This window comes from Suillus subaureus, assembly GCF_016647635.1.
Source record: "Suillus subaureus strain MN1 chromosome Unknown BJ212scaffold_11, whole genome shotgun sequence".
Lineage (NCBI taxonomy): Eukaryota > Fungi > Basidiomycota > Agaricomycetes > Boletales > Suillaceae > Suillus > Suillus subaureus.
Window position 1 is genome coordinate 888,192 of NW_024538567.1, and position 15,483 is coordinate 903,674.

The 15,483-nt window shown below is 48.8% G+C and overlaps 6 protein-coding genes across 6 annotated transcripts; 3 read left to right on the forward strand and 3 right to left on the reverse strand.

Annotated features, from left to right (window-relative positions):
• Positions 1–553: 553 nt before the first annotated feature.
• On the forward strand, positions 554–2,254 carry BJ212DRAFT_1446451 (tRNA methyltransferase complex subunit Cpd1; the record flags this gene model as incomplete). Its single annotated transcript, XM_041338248.1, has 7 exons — positions 554–607; positions 670–940; positions 1,270–1,372; positions 1,424–1,521; positions 1,581–1,639; positions 1,695–1,785; positions 1,845–2,254. The coding sequence occupies 7 exons, from the start codon at positions 554–556 to the stop codon at positions 2,252–2,254; spliced, it is 1,086 nt and encodes a 361-aa protein (XP_041194559.1).
• On the reverse strand, positions 2,250–5,765 carry BJ212DRAFT_1346955 (uncharacterized protein). The gene is made up of 11 exons (XM_041335356.1): positions 5,525–5,765; positions 5,343–5,469; positions 4,616–5,294; positions 4,222–4,559; positions 4,081–4,172; positions 3,695–4,028; positions 3,561–3,642; positions 3,448–3,503; positions 3,313–3,399; positions 3,055–3,255; positions 2,250–2,996 (listed from the first exon to the last, which is right to left on the reverse strand). The coding sequence occupies exons 1-11, from the start codon at positions 5,707–5,709 to the stop codon at positions 2,328–2,330; spliced, it is 2,850 nt and encodes a 949-aa protein (XP_041194560.1). The 5' UTR covers positions 5,710–5,765; the 3' UTR covers positions 2,250–2,327.
• A 77-nt stretch (positions 5,766–5,842) lies between these two features.
• BJ212DRAFT_103902 (uncharacterized protein) lies at positions 5,843–7,618 on the forward strand. Its single transcript, XM_041328907.1, has 2 exons — positions 5,843–5,940; positions 5,994–7,618. Exons 1-2 carry the CDS (start codon positions 5,884–5,886, stop codon positions 7,476–7,478), a joined length of 1,542 nt encoding a protein of 513 aa, XP_041194561.1. The 5' UTR covers positions 5,843–5,883; the 3' UTR covers positions 7,479–7,618.
• A 906-nt stretch (positions 7,619–8,524) lies between these two features.
• Positions 8,525–9,819, forward strand: BJ212DRAFT_1298744 (uncharacterized protein; the record flags this gene model as incomplete). Its single annotated transcript, XM_041332747.1, has 3 exons — positions 8,525–8,668; positions 8,721–9,121; positions 9,174–9,819. 3 exons carry the CDS (start codon positions 8,525–8,527, stop codon positions 9,817–9,819), a joined length of 1,191 nt encoding a protein of 396 aa, XP_041194562.1.
• A 663-nt stretch (positions 9,820–10,482) lies between these two features.
• On the reverse strand, positions 10,483–11,061 carry BJ212DRAFT_1269034 (uncharacterized protein; the record flags this gene model as incomplete). Its single annotated transcript, XM_041330781.1, has 1 exon — positions 10,483–11,061. A coding segment is annotated over one exon (579 nt), but the record flags the coding sequence as incomplete, so codon positions are not given.
• Positions 11,062–11,416: 355 nt separating this feature from the next.
• BJ212DRAFT_103949 (kinase-like domain-containing protein) lies at positions 11,417–15,186 on the reverse strand. Its single transcript, XM_041328909.1, has 11 exons — positions 14,862–15,186; positions 14,670–14,812; positions 14,494–14,598; positions 14,312–14,434; positions 14,117–14,240; positions 13,884–14,054; positions 13,652–13,820; positions 12,125–13,600; positions 11,984–12,063; positions 11,698–11,921; positions 11,417–11,643 (listed from the first exon to the last, which is right to left on the reverse strand). Exons 1-10 carry the CDS (start codon positions 14,949–14,951, stop codon positions 11,820–11,822), a joined length of 2,583 nt encoding a protein of 860 aa, XP_041194564.1. The 5' UTR covers positions 14,952–15,186; the 3' UTR covers positions 11,417–11,643; positions 11,698–11,819.
• Positions 15,187–15,483: the final 297 nt, after the last annotated feature.

Genomic DNA, 15,483 nt, shown 5'->3' on the forward strand with positions numbered 1-15,483 from the left:
ACAAATACCGTCAGAACTGACGGAGAGAAGTGAGGCTACGGAGGGTCGGAGGTCAACAGCGCTTTTATCTCTCCATTGCAGAGAAGACTTAGGGTTTCCAAAGCCGAGGACGCTTGAACAGAATTACCAGAGTCATAGTATTATTTTTTGGAGATTGGGTTGAGCGTCATTATGTAGTGGTATTAGTTGAGTATTACTATCATTGATTAATATTGGTTCCAGAAAGGATATGCTTCCGTAATGAGCACGATAGATCTGAGCAACATAAGGTAACATTATCCTCGTTCATACGCCAGGTCGATTCAAACCGTGCAACGCCTGAACAACGCGGGCAGGTCTAGTGGGAATCGGAGTCGCCCAGGACTAGAAGCGGAATACAAGTCCAGTGCCCCCTTTGCTGTCAGTTTGTGCCTTGAGCATTTAATTTCATAATCGTGGGTTTACCAGATCTCTCACACAGACCGGTAACGGCCCACTCAATCTCGCCCCGGCCCAAGCTTGTAGTCACTTTGTCATTGGTTCAGTTGTGCTCTTCTCGAGTCAGAGATATTAGATGTGGTCGACTGCTCGAGACGTCGCCGCAGGCGACCTCGTTATCATTTGGCAGGCACGTTCCTCACCCTTTATGGTTTTAGGGTAGCTCACATGCCTGTAATTGATTTATGTCAGACTCGAGAACTCATTCAACCTTTACTCATCACTCCAGGGAAGGACCTTAACTCCAGGTTTGGATATTACCGGCATGCAGACCTTGTTGGAATTCCCTACGGGTCTAAAGTCGGATCTCGCAATGGCAAAGGATTCATCCATGTCCTTCGACCCACTCCGGAGCTTTGGACTATGGCACTTCCCCATCGCACTCAGATCTTGTATCTTGCCGATATCGCGTTTATCACCTCATGGCTTGACATCAAACGCGGAAGCAGTGTCATCGAAGCTGGTAAGCGTTAAAAATTGGACTTATAGCGGAAAACACTGCTTTTGCTTGGCCATCGTCCACGATGCTGCACCACTTTTTTAGGTTGGTCACAGCGAACAAAGACACGTGGATCATCGTTCTAGTTTTCATTCATCCTTGTTCACTACGCCACATTGATGTGTCCTCTCGCGATTGATGAGCAGATTAACAACGTGGCTCAGATTGAAACTCGTTTTCTCTATCTCTTTTTATGTTCATATCCCTTTCATTGCCTTTCCCTAAACGCCTGTGCCAAACGGAAATTTGACCTCCGTGGGGTGAACCCTTAATTCACTACGTACATCACGCAGGTACTGGTTCGGGATCGTTCTCCCACTCCGTCGCAAGGACGATAGGGTCGGTAGGACATCTTTGGTCATACGAATTTCACGAGGCCCGTGCAAACAAAGCGAGGTATGCAGCCTTCTACTTTAAGCCATAGTAAAGAATTTAATGCCATTCTAGGGAGGAGTTTTCGCTCCACGGAATGGCAGACATTGTCACCCTTACACACCGCAACGTGTGCAAGGACGGTTTCACAGTTGAAGACACGGTTGATGCAGGCATGTCTCTTCCTTATCATACAAATTGATCGCCCGAGCTGGGTATCTATTTTCTACAGTATTCCTCGACCTTCCGGCTCCGTGGGACGCTATCGAGCACGCCAAGAAGGCATTGAAGGTACGCCCACTATTCGTTAACAGTCAACATGTCCAATTTACCCGGAAATGAATAGAAAACCAGCCCTACTCGTATATGCTGTTTTAGTCCATGCATGGAGCAAGTCCTTCGAACAGTCAACGCCCTAAATGATTCAGGTTTCACGGGTATGATTTATTTTAATGTTGAATGTTACGTGGAAGTCTCATCCGTGTACCTCTATCAGACATCACGATGTTTGAGACGTTACTGAGACCTCACGAAGTTCACCAACTATCACCACAGTCTCTAACCCAAGCGGTCGAGAAGCTCAAAAAATTAGAACAAAAACGTGAAGACAAACGTCAGCATCAGATCGCAAGGTCGAGTAAAAGAAAGCGGGATGACTTACCGGAAACAGACATTGACAATGTGGGAGTGAAAAGGCTCAGAACTCAGGAATCAGAGGAAGAGGATGTCTGTATCCGCGATATCCCGGATGCTGTGGTGGACCCTGGCCAGTCTGCCAACCAACCACCACCAATCAAAATATCTGTTTCAAAGGTGTCTCCCGACGTTCGGGGCCATACGTCATATTTAACTTTTGCTCGGCTGGTACCTACGGTGCCTTCAAAATCTGTCTCAATTCGAGAGTAAATATTGAATAAAATTGTATTCTGACAATATGAATCATAAAGCTATAAAGTACAGAGAAGCCCCTCAAACGGATCTACTCTGCTATCGCTCTTCTAAACGCTCGTTCCAACTCAGCTTCTTCACGCAATTTAGCAGCGTTCTTCTGCGGGCGAGGCCGCAGGACTCTGCCGGGCGTGGTGGTTGAGTTTCCCTTAATGGAATTCCCATCACGTGTAGAAGCTGCATTGTCGAATCTATGATCGTCCTTTGATGCGCTATCGGTGTCTTCTCTGATCCGCTTCTTTCCATTTTTCCGCTTTACAGACGAATTACCCTTGGAAGGGGTATTAGTACCACTCTTCATTGGCGCCTTCACTTGCCCGCCTCTCTTTGTCCTCGCAACAGGAGTAGAACGCGACCGACGGTCAGGTTCATCAGAAGGAGCGGTCTCCGAGGCTTGTCTCCTCAAGTTGTCTTCGGCCAGCTCGCGCATAGACTTAGGCATCGCATTACTCCGCCGAGAAGGCAAGTCAGCAGATACCTCCCCCATCTGCACATCTTGGGCGAAATGAAGCGGCGAATCGCGGGGATGCGTATAAGACACCGCAACACCACTACGCTCGGGTACAGCCTCGTCGAATTCGGCGCCATCGTCACCGGTGGTCGAAGGAAGTAAGGACGAAGGCAAAACGGTATGCTGATCTTTGGGGAGATGAAACGGCTTCACCACATCGTCCGCGGTGGTGAGGTACCCTCCTGGTTGCTGAGGGAGAAATCAACTTCACGTCCAAATCGCAAGTATGAATGGAAATGAAACATACTTGCTCGCCTTGATGTGCCTCAGCATTCTGCATGTCCAACCAATGCTGCGGCGTTGCATCATCCGCATTGGATGCGTATTGCTTATGGAGACGATCTCGAATCCGAAGCCCTTGCACGAGACGTATCCAACGCTTGTGAACTTGATCCAAACGTTTAGCATGCGCTTTCTCTTCTGCATCATTTTCAGTTTCCAAATAAGCCTGTAGGCAAGGTTGAGTTCAATGGACGCAGCAAGATCCGTGATGCGGCAAGTTCACCTCCACTATGATGGCTTCGTTCTCCTCGGCCACAACAATTCCCTCAATTATCGGGATAGCTCTCCGATTCCTGAATTCAAAACCAGTCTTGAGAGCTTGTCAGCGCACGAGCAATCGTGCAAGTGAAAAACTCACCACTGCTTCTGCATAATCAAAGCCAAGCCTCTTGGCTACTTTGGCAACGCCCTTGACTGAAAATGATCGGAATTGAGTTCTGCGTAGCGGGTATCGCCGATTTCATCACGTACACGGGATATGAATACTACCCTCAGGGAGCATTGACGGAACATACAGATCAATGTTCCCAAAATCGTTCTTAGGAACTTTTCCCTGCGAACACGAAGATCAGTCATGTGCCAGGAGTCATTACGACCAGACATACGTCAATGACTGGGTCGGGCTTGTAAAGCTCCGTCTGGGACCTTGCGTATAGGCCTTGCATGTCCTCCTGGCCATCTCCACCATGGGCGTCTGTTCTTGCTTTCTCAAGCGCAAGCTCCATTTCCCGCTTGCGGCCGATAGTGACAGCACGTTGCTTGACCATCTTCATAGGCTGGCAGCCTTCTCGAACCACGCGCCCTTGGCGCATCCAGTTTTCCGCGGTCTTCAGAGATATGACCGAAGATCGAGGATATACAGGTTCTCCCTGGAACTTGCCCAATTCGACAGGAGGATCAATAACCTCTTCACGCCTCAGATGCCGTGAGAGAACATATCTGGACTTTGAAATTAGTATGATGCATGAAGAAGGTGAAATTACGCTTGTACAAAGGATGTCCCTTGAATCCGGCAACCATGGTGGGCATGCCCTCGGTAAGCTGATGGTTATGCAGTTCCGTATCCTCGGTATCATCGCGTTGCTACATGATCCGTGAGACTGCATTTACAAGCATAGAAGACATGACACACCAATCGATAGGGTCTAGTCACTAGCTGCACGACACTATCCCACCACTCTTTTCGCCTGCCTATCCCAACTCCTTGCACCTTCGCCACTTTAGCAGTGTAGTCTTTGGCGTATCGCCCCGTCACGTCACGGCCGAAACCGTCCTCTTCTAGGGCAACCACGTAAGTCATTCGATTCTCTTGCGGTACTCCAGTCCTGAATGTGTTCTCAGCGGAAGGGTCAAACACATGGCGTTTGTTGACGAAACCACGAATTGGATCGACAGGAAGCCAGCGGCCATCTGCGCGCGAAAAAACCTCTGTCCAGAACACAGGAGGAGTGATTGTAGGGTCAAGTGTAGCTATTCAAGCACAAGCATGATTTCTGATGTCTCGAAGGTTGAAATATTTAACATACCTCTGGTGCTCGCTCGATTCTTAGAGTAGCCCTTAGTTTTCCTGAGCCTGATGACCGGCCGTGCCTTCCCTTTCCCTTTGGCTTGAGCCGAAGATTCCCCAGAGGATGAGTCGCCTAGAACTTCTGCTGGTGACTGGGAATTGATTGCTTTCGCTCCTTCGAAGTCGCTGTCTTGCGACAAAACATCAGTGTCTCTGGCTCTCTGCTTCCCCTTTTGTTTAGATGATGGACGGTCTTTGTCGGCGGTTTTGAACTTGGATTTTCCGACACTAGACTGCCACGGAGTGCTCTGAAGACTAACAACCAATCTAGCAGGGATATCCAATGCTCGACACAGCGCAGTGAATAATTGTGCACTTGTATCACGAGAACCGCTTTGCATCAAGGCGTGTTTCATAAGACTATTTGGACTTCGAATACGTTCCCCGTCGTCGCTTTTCTCGTCTTCAAAAATTGCGTTTCCACGTAGGGCAAGATCACGCTCGTTCTCGCCGAAAGTCCGGTTCCTGATGTGTCCTGTAGGAAGAACGCTGAAAAATGTGCCCGTCCACCATTCCACCAAGCGAGTAATACTAGCCTCAAATAATCGACCTCGCTTATTCTGGTCGGGTACACGAGACTTGTGTATTAGAGCAAAACCATTATGAAGATGAAGTGGTGTTAAGGATAGCAACCGAGCCTAGAAGGTATTGACGGTCGCACTGATCGGAGAGAACAAGCCACTTACGTGAAGAAGTTCATCATTCAGCCACTTATTCCGCACTCTTGCATTTGCAAGAAGACAAACTGTGTGGACCTTGTGGGTTCCAATCCTCAAGATACGTTCAGCTCGTGCTGCTGCTGCCGCTGCCTTCCTGGATGATCAGATATCAGCACCTACGCAATCGTATGTGAAGAATACAAAGCAACTTAGAATCATCCTTCTTCGTCCCTGAGTGTAGGGTGATTTCAATGTTCGCGCGTGGAACCGGTCCTTCCAACTGGAGTTCCAACTCTGGGTTGGTTTCATGAATTTGCTGAGGAACATCAACCTCCTCCCACTCAAAGTCTTCTTCACTGCTATCTCCTGGTATCGACTGAGAGTCTAGCATCATGGTGAAAACTTGGTTGGTGGACAAGAGCCAAAATCTTTCACAAGTCACGATTAATTAGTGTCACGGCACCGCGTCCATCACGTGGTGTATATGGCTTGCTTACGTGTTGATGAACTCCGCGGCCAAAGTATTACTCACACTGGCAGCACTAGAGATTACACTTATCGAAGCAATATGCATCTGCCAGCTGGCATGCCTTTCGCCACGCGCTTCAACGAGATAAATTTCGAGGTGAGTCACTACATAGCAGTTGCTCTATCGATATCTTACGCCAGCCATGCAAGAACCTCATTGCAAATGCGACACTAGGATCCGTTCAAGCAATCGCGCAGCTAGCAACCCTTGCGTCAGATCATGCTTGCCTCCCGACCCAATATGAGCGCATGATTAAAGTCGCTTACCTCTTGCTTGATGCTATGCGTATTCCACACGGTGAAGATCCATCAGTCGATGACGTAGAAGCTCAATGTGCTGCCCTCACTTTTATTGGCTCCACATTTTTCATCTGGATATCAGACGATAAGATGGCAAGTGGTCTCATCGCAGACCTGCTGAGTCATTGGGGCGATATTCGCCGCTGGATCCTATATATTTATGACGAATTCATCCAAGCAGAGTCATTTGTCATCAACACCCGCCGGGACTGCAAGACCGCCGTCGTGACCTTTCTAGCGTTGACCCGCGATAGGATGTTGAGTGGTTGGTCGAAGAAGGTGGTCGCTGATACCAAAATAATGCCCTTGATATTTGCCCTTTGGAACCTTGAAACCACGGATGCTCGATTCTCATCTCACACGGGGCAATTCAATGCGTATCGTGAATCTGTTGTCCTCAACTCCTGCTTCCTAATCTCGCACGAGACAAAATCACCGATTGACTGGGATAAGGCTTTGCTTCCTTTCGACGGACGGCCAGACATCGCGTCGAGAATTGCGCTCATGCATTTGTCGCAAGAAATGGCACGGCAGTACCTGGATCCAGAGTGTATAGCATGGGACGTGCATATTGTTACAGCACTTTCATTCCGCGATGACATGCGTGGGGCATTATTAAACCTAGGAGCCATAGTAAAAATCACGCATGTTATCCACCTCATCGTCGGACGGTCTTTTGATCGAGCACACCTCACATATGCTGCGAGGTGTATCTCCAACGCATCGCTGTTTCTGCGGATCCGTATGCAAGAAAATGATGGTAATCCGTGGATGTCTGAAGCCATTCGGTCAGATCTTATCAAAGGATTGCTCAAATCCGAACGGTACATACCGTTCATGGACAACGACAAGGCTCGTGATGCACTCTCCGACATACTTCACATGATCATCCCCGCATACACTGTCTACCGCTCATTGCTCCTGCCCATAGCAAAAGCAGTGGATGAAATAATAAACCTTGGACTAGACAAACAGCTGGATAAACGTGGGAAATTATATGAGGGCTGGGTATGTCTGCAAGAAACGACCGAACGGCGAAAATTACTCAACTACGATGGTCCTGAAAAAGTTCATGTACAGACGTGCCATAACGATAATGTGTGTCGGATCGTCTATATTTTTGGCGCTACGTTGACGCATAATCAGTGTCGGAAAACCGTGTCGACAGGTACGCTTAAGCGGTGTGGGGGATGTCTCCACACGTATTACTGTAGCAAATCATGTCAGCGATATGACTGGAGGAGAGGAAAACACAAGGCATACTGTACCAGAGTTCAAGAACGTTCTGCTTGGTCTCGTGAGCGTCCTACTGTGCTCGTTCAAGATCCGCATTAGCTTAGCATCATCTTACAGTCGGAGAGATGAACGGCATATCAAATCGCGACCTCAAATTCCTCGACTGCGTCATAGAAGATGAGCTGAAGAAACACAGAGCGCGTATCGCTGGCCACGGGCTCAAACTCAACGTCATAGAGTTAGACCTCACTCACGGAGAACCAAACATCACTTTCGACTCCAGAGGTGTTAACCCAAGCCCATTCAAGCTCTTATGTCGATGCGAGCACTACGCGAACGACAATTGGAAACGTTTGCGACAACACATCGCCAGGACAGATGAACCTGTTGTTTTGGTTCGTGTGTTCATTCCAGGTGGAATTTCGAGAAAGGTCGTATTGCGGGCCATCCCGCTTTTCCAAGTACTGGGACGGCCTCCCGTGCGACAATCACGCGTGTACGCCACCTACGTTTATACATGCTGTGGCAGACCGGGACAGGAAGCCAACAACAGTCCTCTCAGAAATTTTGCAGGTTGATGGGTCGTGAAGTGGAACAGATATTGTACGACGAGTGTGACTACCCCATTGAGCAGTTAGTACAACACATAGGTCGTGAATGACCTTGGAGCACGTACTATGTAATGCCTCATATTTAATCAGTGGGTCGGGACCCACCAGTTCACACATGAGTTCGGCATGATGTGAACCACACCTCGAAGTGCCATGAAAAAAAATACGGAGACAGTGCCAACTTAATGCGAAGGGACAGGTATCTTCCTTTGATTAGTCCGGCTAGGGGATTCGGAGACTAAAAAAGCAATAACCAAGACTGGCAGTGCATCGATAAATTCGAAGTGCATGACGCGTAGACAAAATCGTGCCAATACTAGCGTGGGCGTGGGGGAGATGTATGGATAATGTGAAGAGACCAATGATAACTATAGCAGTAGGTCATATAGTAGTAAGTGATTAAAATTTGATGCACGCTGCCTTAAAAGTGGCGGTCCGACAAAGGCTGGGACTTTGGAACTATACTACTTACAAAAGTTCAAAGTCAGCTGCTTCATCGTTAGTAGTAACTAATAATTCCTGTACCGTAACAGAATGTCCGACACAAGTCCATTTGTTGGTGATATCCCCAGCACCATTGGTTGTCCCTTCGCACCAAAAACTGTACAATGTCCAGAGTCACTTGGGAAATACCTCCAATTTCAAACTATCTTTCTGGACGAAGGTGTCTCGGTGGGGGTGAGTGGCTGCACTCGTCATATAGCAAGCTTTATGTCTCACATATAATAAGGAACTTCGGTTCAAAGATTACCAGCTCGGTGGTCGACCTCCCTCGTATCCGCCGAAACCAGAATTTTGTGGCGTTTCCTTAGCATTAGAGCAATGTAGCCTGTTTGACATCAAAGAGGGCCACTCTTCACCTTCACATCCAAACGGCATAGAAGAGTCCCACTGTCCACCCCCGCATCCGAATGGCCTCTGGTACGATGATGGGAGCGTTGTCTTGAAAACTGGAGACAATTTCTTCCGTGTGCATAGATCTATTCTCAGCCAAAAATCTTCTGTTTTTGCAACCATACTTCTTCCAACTCAGGAAGAAAACACGGAAACCCATGAAGGATGCCCTGTGGTCGTACTGGACGATGACTCTGAAGAGCTCCGGCAGTTCCTCCTCACTATATATGAAATATCGTATGTATTGCATTCTCAAAGATCAGTCGCTCCAACTGATCTGCTGAGCTAGGTACTTCGAGGACAACGCGCGATATTTCGTCTATTTACGTGCCATTCTTCGTCTCAGCACGAAATATGAGATGGACCGATTGCGTGACTTGGCACTTCAGCGACTGAAACGCGGCGTTCCAACGACGCTTGCATCTTTCGACGATCCTAAATATAAGGACGACCGCGCAACCGCACAAAAAAATGTCCTTGCGGTCATCAACATCGCCCGGGAGACCAACTGCTTGGAACTGCTTCCTTGCGCCTATTACTATTGCTCCCGTTTGCCGACAGGTACAATTTTCGAGGGTAATGGTGGAGTTGTCCTAGCCTCACCAGACATAAGCGCTTGCGTCCTCGGAAGAGACCGGCTTCTGAATATGCAACGCCAGACAACCCACTCGTTTTTGTACAAACTTCCAACACTTGCTGTTGGGTTTGGTTGCAAGGGTTGTGGAGCAAATGAGTCTGACAGGCTGTTGTTGGATTATTTGCAGCGCCAGGATCTTACGAGACCGTGCACGTTCGAACAATTCACTGATTGGAAGAAAATAGGAATGTGTAAAGGCTGTGCTCCATTACATCAACACATGGAATCCCGACGAGACGCATGGGCGCAACTTCCTAGGATTTGTGGATTGGAAAGCTGGGAGAAGATCGTCGCATAACTTAAAGTTAATTCATGGGTGCAGCACGTTTCCGCGAAGAGACGGAAAGGTACACCTAAGAAGGTTTTACTAGGCTACTTTGTTAGAGTATGCCATCACATTTGTTGTCTGCTCTATGCATGTGCATCGTCTGATAGAACGAATTTTCTAACGTCCTCAAACTTGTTTGACTGAAAATGTCACAGAAATCACGCGATCTACATGCAGAGATCTATCTTAGAAGTATCAAATATAATGTTTTATTCATTCGCTTATGGGGGCACCTCATAGTGTCATGAAAAAATGCGACAACGTTCCGAGACGTGAAATGACAGCATAAAAAGTAATAACCAGGACGTTGATGAAGTGCGTGATGCGTAGACAATCGTGTAAATGACGTGAGCATGAGGGAGATTGAAGGTATGGATAATGTGGAAGAGGACGAATGATGACAATAGCAATAGATAAGAGCAATCAAAACTTGATGACGAGCAGGGTATGTATACTCCAAAAGAGGGGAATCGAATGAGATCAATCATAGCGACAGAGAAATGACACGGGAACGGCAACCATGTGCACCGAAATATTAGAACCAACTAAGTGATGCGAGCGTAATTGATGAATGAGAAATAGAAATGAGGAAGTGGGAAGAAGCCAAATGGATAATAATTTTACTCATTAGAATCAGGCAACGATAGTGCGGGACAATCTTCTGGAGACCGTCCTTCCAGGCACTATCGCCTTAAACGCGCGGAGAACGAGCGCAGCAGTAGCAGTGTTCTTGCTATCCTCCTTCGATGAGCGTGACGTGCTTGCACTGCAGGCCACGACACCAAGCTCATCCACAGACAGATTGCTCCACATATCATCACTAGACACCGGCTGAGGCATTCCTCGTCGAGTAGAATTAAACACCTTGAAGTTACGCGGATTGTTATTTGTTGGTTTACATTCTAAAGTGGAGGATGCAGTGTGAACGGGTTGAAGGTTGTCGGATTGGTATCCCTTGCCGACGCGTTTGACACCTGTGGTAGACATAAGGAAGCGGTCGTAGACGCCTTCCACACGACGGAGGTCAGGCGAGTTGATGACCATGTGCTCCCCAGACTTGCGCGGAGGATAAGGTTCAACATGGAAAGGAGACGCAGTGAGATCACTGTCATCGAATAGAATCGACCGTTGTCTGATTGGGTGAGGCGTTCGTGTCCCAGTCCCATCTACATCGCCTGACCATGGCGTGATTGGAGGCGCGATGAACAGATTCCGATCGAGCACGGCAGACAACCGGGGCGTAGGCACCGCTACCGTTTCTGCTCGAGAACAATTAGCAACTGAGCTTATCACAACATGCAGGGAACCCACCTCTCGTAAGATCAAACTCCAGCTTATCTACAGGCCTGATATGCCTGTCTAAATTTCCCTGGGACCGCGACTTCTCCCTTCTCCTCGACGGCGAGCCCAACCCGTCTATGTCGTTTTCATCGACCTTGGGCGAGCGCGTCGAAATGGTGGCGCGACGCTGGCGTCGGGGAGTCTGAGAAAGCACATTAACGGTAGGCACACCAGCACGCTGGGTGAACGCAGAGTTATCGGGAGACAGATACCCCGAGAACGAGTTGGTCTGATCCGCAAGTGCCGATCGTCCAGGGGACAGCGGTGCATTAGGATCATCACAAAAGATCTCATTCGCAGCAAGCATACGCTTTGGAAGGCGCGAAGATGAACGCGACACATTGAGCGCCTGCGAATTAGAACGTGAAATGGGTGGCGAGAGCGGAAGCGCGGGAGGTGGAGTAATGCTAGTGGATGCAAAAGCAAAGTTCTGGCGCGTTTCCTCGACGACTCCTGAAAAATGAGTTGCATGAGCCCCACCCCGTGAACGAGAGTGAATACGCTTACTCTCGACATTCTGAATCCAGAGATTCATTCTATCAATGGCCGTCTCTCGTTCCTTCTCAGCGGCATTCTCTGGGCGAATATCCTCATAGCTGAATCTCCCAGCTTCACCCGAACGGCGCTGCTCAAACTCGATGGGCTCCGGGGATGCACACCACACAGGTGTCGTACGACCACCCGTGATTTGGCCAAGCGTCGAGGACTTGTACATCCGAACGCCTTTGTCTGTATCGTCAAAGTTCAGAGTTAGACAAAGGAGTGGTGATTGAAGAAGGAAGGACATACCAATAGAAGCTTTCACGCTGTGTTTGAGTCCAACGAATCCAGACTCACTCACCCGGTGCATCTCACTTGGGAGATTACATTCAGCTGGACGCATGTCATCAGTCAGCACATATCCCAGATAAGACGCATGCGAAGAACTACTCACCAGGCGCCGTCGATGCTGAATAGCTCCTGTCCACCCCAAGCACTGAAACACTCCCTTTGCTCATCGTCAACAACTGCGCACTCGCCCTCACCCCTATCCTCGCAATCTCAATGTGCTCCGCGCTCAAATCTGCACGATAGCTCGTAACATTTGGATCAATCTCGCTATCCGTCTCCTCTGTCTTCGCATCATGTTGCACGTATACATCCACGGGACCTGTCTGGCCGTTCGGAACGGGGGAGCGACGCGCCTCCTGAGCCTCCTCCCTTTGAATCGCACACTCCACCTCTTCGTCGCTCAACTCCGTCTCGTCATCATCGTTAATGTTTCCGTTGGCTGACGTCATGATAGACTCAGCTTCGCGCTGCATCTCCGTCAGTCTCTCCATCTCCCGCAACCGCTCACGTTCACGCTCCCATTCGCGCATACGGTCACGTACACTGCCCTTGCCTACGGTCGAGGACGTGGTATCGGCCATACCGCTGACATTTACGGTTGTCGATACGTTCGCGAGGTCTGTAGTAGAAGCGTTGGGGGTGCGGTGCTCGTTCAGACTTGCCCTCGACGTGTTCTGTACGACACTAATGTCCGTCCGCGATACGCTTTGAACGTCTGTTTTCGATGCATCACGAAAGTCCGGCCTCGACGCGCTCCTAAGATCCGTCCTCGAAACATTCCTCAGGTCCGAAACACTCTTCAAAGTGCCCTTCGCCCTCGCCTTTGGTAACCCATGCGCACCCAAATCCACATTCTTCGCAAAACCCGTCAAGTCTGCAAATACACCCGCTCGAGAACGCGAGCGGGGTTTACGACCGCTCATTTTAGGTGTGCCGTTTCCTTTGTTTTGGGGAGTGTTTTCCTTGCTATCTGCGAGTGGCGAGTTTTCTTTTGCACGTGGCATGTTCTCCCTCCCTATCCTCGCGCCCTTCTTTCTTCCGCCTTCTAGATCTCTGAGAGAGAGATTCGAAGGCGTCCTCGATCCAAGCGGTTTCCGGACTGGTGTAAGCGAATTGAGTGAGAACAACCCGGAGCTGCTGCTCGTGTTACCACTCATGTTTGTAGTGCCGACAAGACTGAGGGGAGCAGGTCCGAGCTTCTTTGCGCTCTTCACAACAGGTGATCCTTGTACAGTTGACAACTTCCGCCCTTGGCGATATCCATCCGCGTGAGGGTAAGGTGAGCGGAGCTTAGGTTGTGATTTTGATCGTGCATGATACCTGTCGCCGGCGCGGGTGTCATTCTGGATCTCCTTTTCAGGTGTGCGGGAGACCGAGCGGGATGCTGAGGAGCGGGAGGAAGAGCGAGAATTGGAAGACCAGGGGAGTGAAATGTCGAGAAGCCGCGAGACAGGTGCGTCTTTAGGTACAGCGTCTTTTGGAGTGGAGGTATCTTTCGACGGGGGGGATATGAATGAGGATGAAAGTGTATGGATGGGTGTCTGCTTCGCGGGGGAAACGGCAGCTGAGGCAGATTTCTCTGTGATAATGATGAATATGCACATTCTGACGAGGATACGACGCGACTTACTATGTACATGTTTGTCTGGAACTGCCGTTGTAGCTGCAGCCTGCCAATATGTATCAGCCATAGCCTGTTTCGCCGTACACCTCAAATCTGCATTGGGAACAATCATACGCTTGAGGAGCTTCTCCACGGGCCTGGGAACGGTGTATGAGCCTACCCATTTGCCGCGCATCTATGTGATGAGGATCATCAATTGTCTGCTTGTTAGACTTGAAAACCCAAGAAAAACACTCACTGTCCTGCCCCAGTACTTCTCCAAGTCTGCTTTGCTTGCAAACTGCTCGCCCTCTTCATACTCAAATGGCGTGCGACCAACCAATATCTCGAAAAAGGTGACACCAAGTGACCATATGTCAGACTTCCGCGTGTCATGGGGAAGGCCACGAGCACGTTCTGGAGAGAGATACTGCATGCCGTGCAAAGTTAAATATTACGTTAACGTAAAAATAGGGCGGAGAAAATGCGAACCTCGGGGGTGCCGTATGCCAAATTACTATGGAATGCTTTAGGGGAAGAAAGGTCATACTTCTCTGCAAACCCGAAATCGACCAATACGGGTATATTCTTGTGGGAGAGCAGGATGTTGGCAGGTCTGTGGCGCGTGCAAATATGGTTAGCACAGTGCACGACAAAAGATACGGACGGAAAGGGTTAATAACGTACTTGATGTCGTTATGTACGACCCCACGCTCGTGCAGGAAGTGGACACCACTCAATAGTGAGCGGAACCATTCTTTTGCGCGGGGTTCGGATACCTCAACGGGGACGAGGGTTGGTAGATACGCCCTGCAATACAAGGCTGATTTGTCAAGCATGAGATTAAAAACATGTCAAGTAGGACGTACATTGTGATAAGTGCATATGACGGGGTGATGATAAACGAGTGAAATGGGATGATCGAGGGATGCGGGTCGGCCTTGAATGAGCGCACAATCTTCATCTCGTTCCATCTATGCGTAAATGAAGATATAAAATATGTCAAAAACTCGTGTTAGATTGGCCACGAGGCAAGTGGACTTACAGCGAACGCACACGCGCAGCCGTTGTACTGGTCTTGGAGCGGTGGACGAGCTTAACAGCTACTTCGACGTCCTTGTGCTTGTTTGATGAGGAACTGGATTTGGGACGGCACAGCCAAACACTACCCCAGTTTCCGAAGCCGATCTGTATGACATTCATATAACTTGTTCAGAAGAGGGGATACGAAACGTACCTCTTTGACGAACTGAAGACGTTCTGCAAGAAGATGATCTGAGAGGGAGAAGACGTCGTTTGCCTCTGTAGCTGAGGCTTCCATAGTCATTCTTGCTAGATGCTAATGAATTCGTAGTTAGATGCTTGCTGGTATGTAAGGAGACCTGGGATTGGCGTTGGTATACAAGTACACTGGCAGATGTGAATAAGAATCAGAGGAAGGAGGAACGAAACACTGCTCGTCGTCGTCTGCTGTGATGAACAGAGTCAGAACCAACAATACCAGTAACAAGAAAATTGGTGGAACAGCTTATACAAATCACAATCTCACATACATATCACACTCGAACACTACCAAAACATTAGTAAATAACGCGTCGTTGACTTCTCAGTCACGTTACCCATCAATCTATCAATAACACTGTCTCACGTACTTACGTACTCAGACGCCTCCCTGGCGATGTTCTCTAGATCAGCCACCACGACTCTGGGATTAGGAACATGTACTGACACGGAATAATACCTAGTGAGCCTCTAAAATCTATGATCATTCGAAATGAGGCAGTACCACCGTCTGGGCCAAGCTGAGTGTTCTTCCGTCTGTGATAAGTCCACCGCTAAACACATTTCGAATTCATAAA

Excerpts from the sequence above, each read along its gene's own strand:
- BJ212DRAFT_1346955 (XM_041335356.1), bottom strand. The coding sequence starts at position 5,709 with ATGATGCTAGACTCTCAGTCGATACCAGGAGATAGCAGTGAAGAAGAC. Across the intron at positions 5,295-5,342 it reads TGAATGATGAACTTCTTCAC|GCTCGGTTGCTATCCTTAAC; the intron begins GTAAGTGGCTTG and ends AATACCTTCTAG. Across the intron at positions 4,560-4,615 it reads GAATCGAGCGAGCACCAGAG|CTACACTTGACCCTACAATC; the intron begins GTATGTTAAATA and ends GTGCTTGAATAG.
- BJ212DRAFT_103902 (XM_041328907.1), top strand. The coding sequence starts at position 5,884 with ATGCATCTGCCAGCTGGCATGCCTTTCGCCACGCGCTTCAACGAGATA. Across the intron at positions 5,941-5,993 it reads TCAACGAGATAAATTTCGAG|AACCTCATTGCAAATGCGAC; the intron begins GTGAGTCACTAC and ends CAGCCATGCAAG.
- BJ212DRAFT_103949 (XM_041328909.1), bottom strand. The coding sequence starts at position 14,951 with ATGACTATGGAAGCCTCAGCTACAGAGGCAAACGACGTCTTCTCCCTC. Across the intron at positions 14,599-14,669 it reads GCTGCGCGTGTGCGTTCGCT|ATGGAACGAGATGAAGATTG; the intron begins GTAAGTCCACTT and ends ATTTACGCATAG. Across the intron at positions 14,435-14,493 it reads TCATATGCACTTATCACAAT|GGCGTATCTACCAACCCTCG; the intron begins GTACGTCCTACT and ends CTTGTATTGCAG.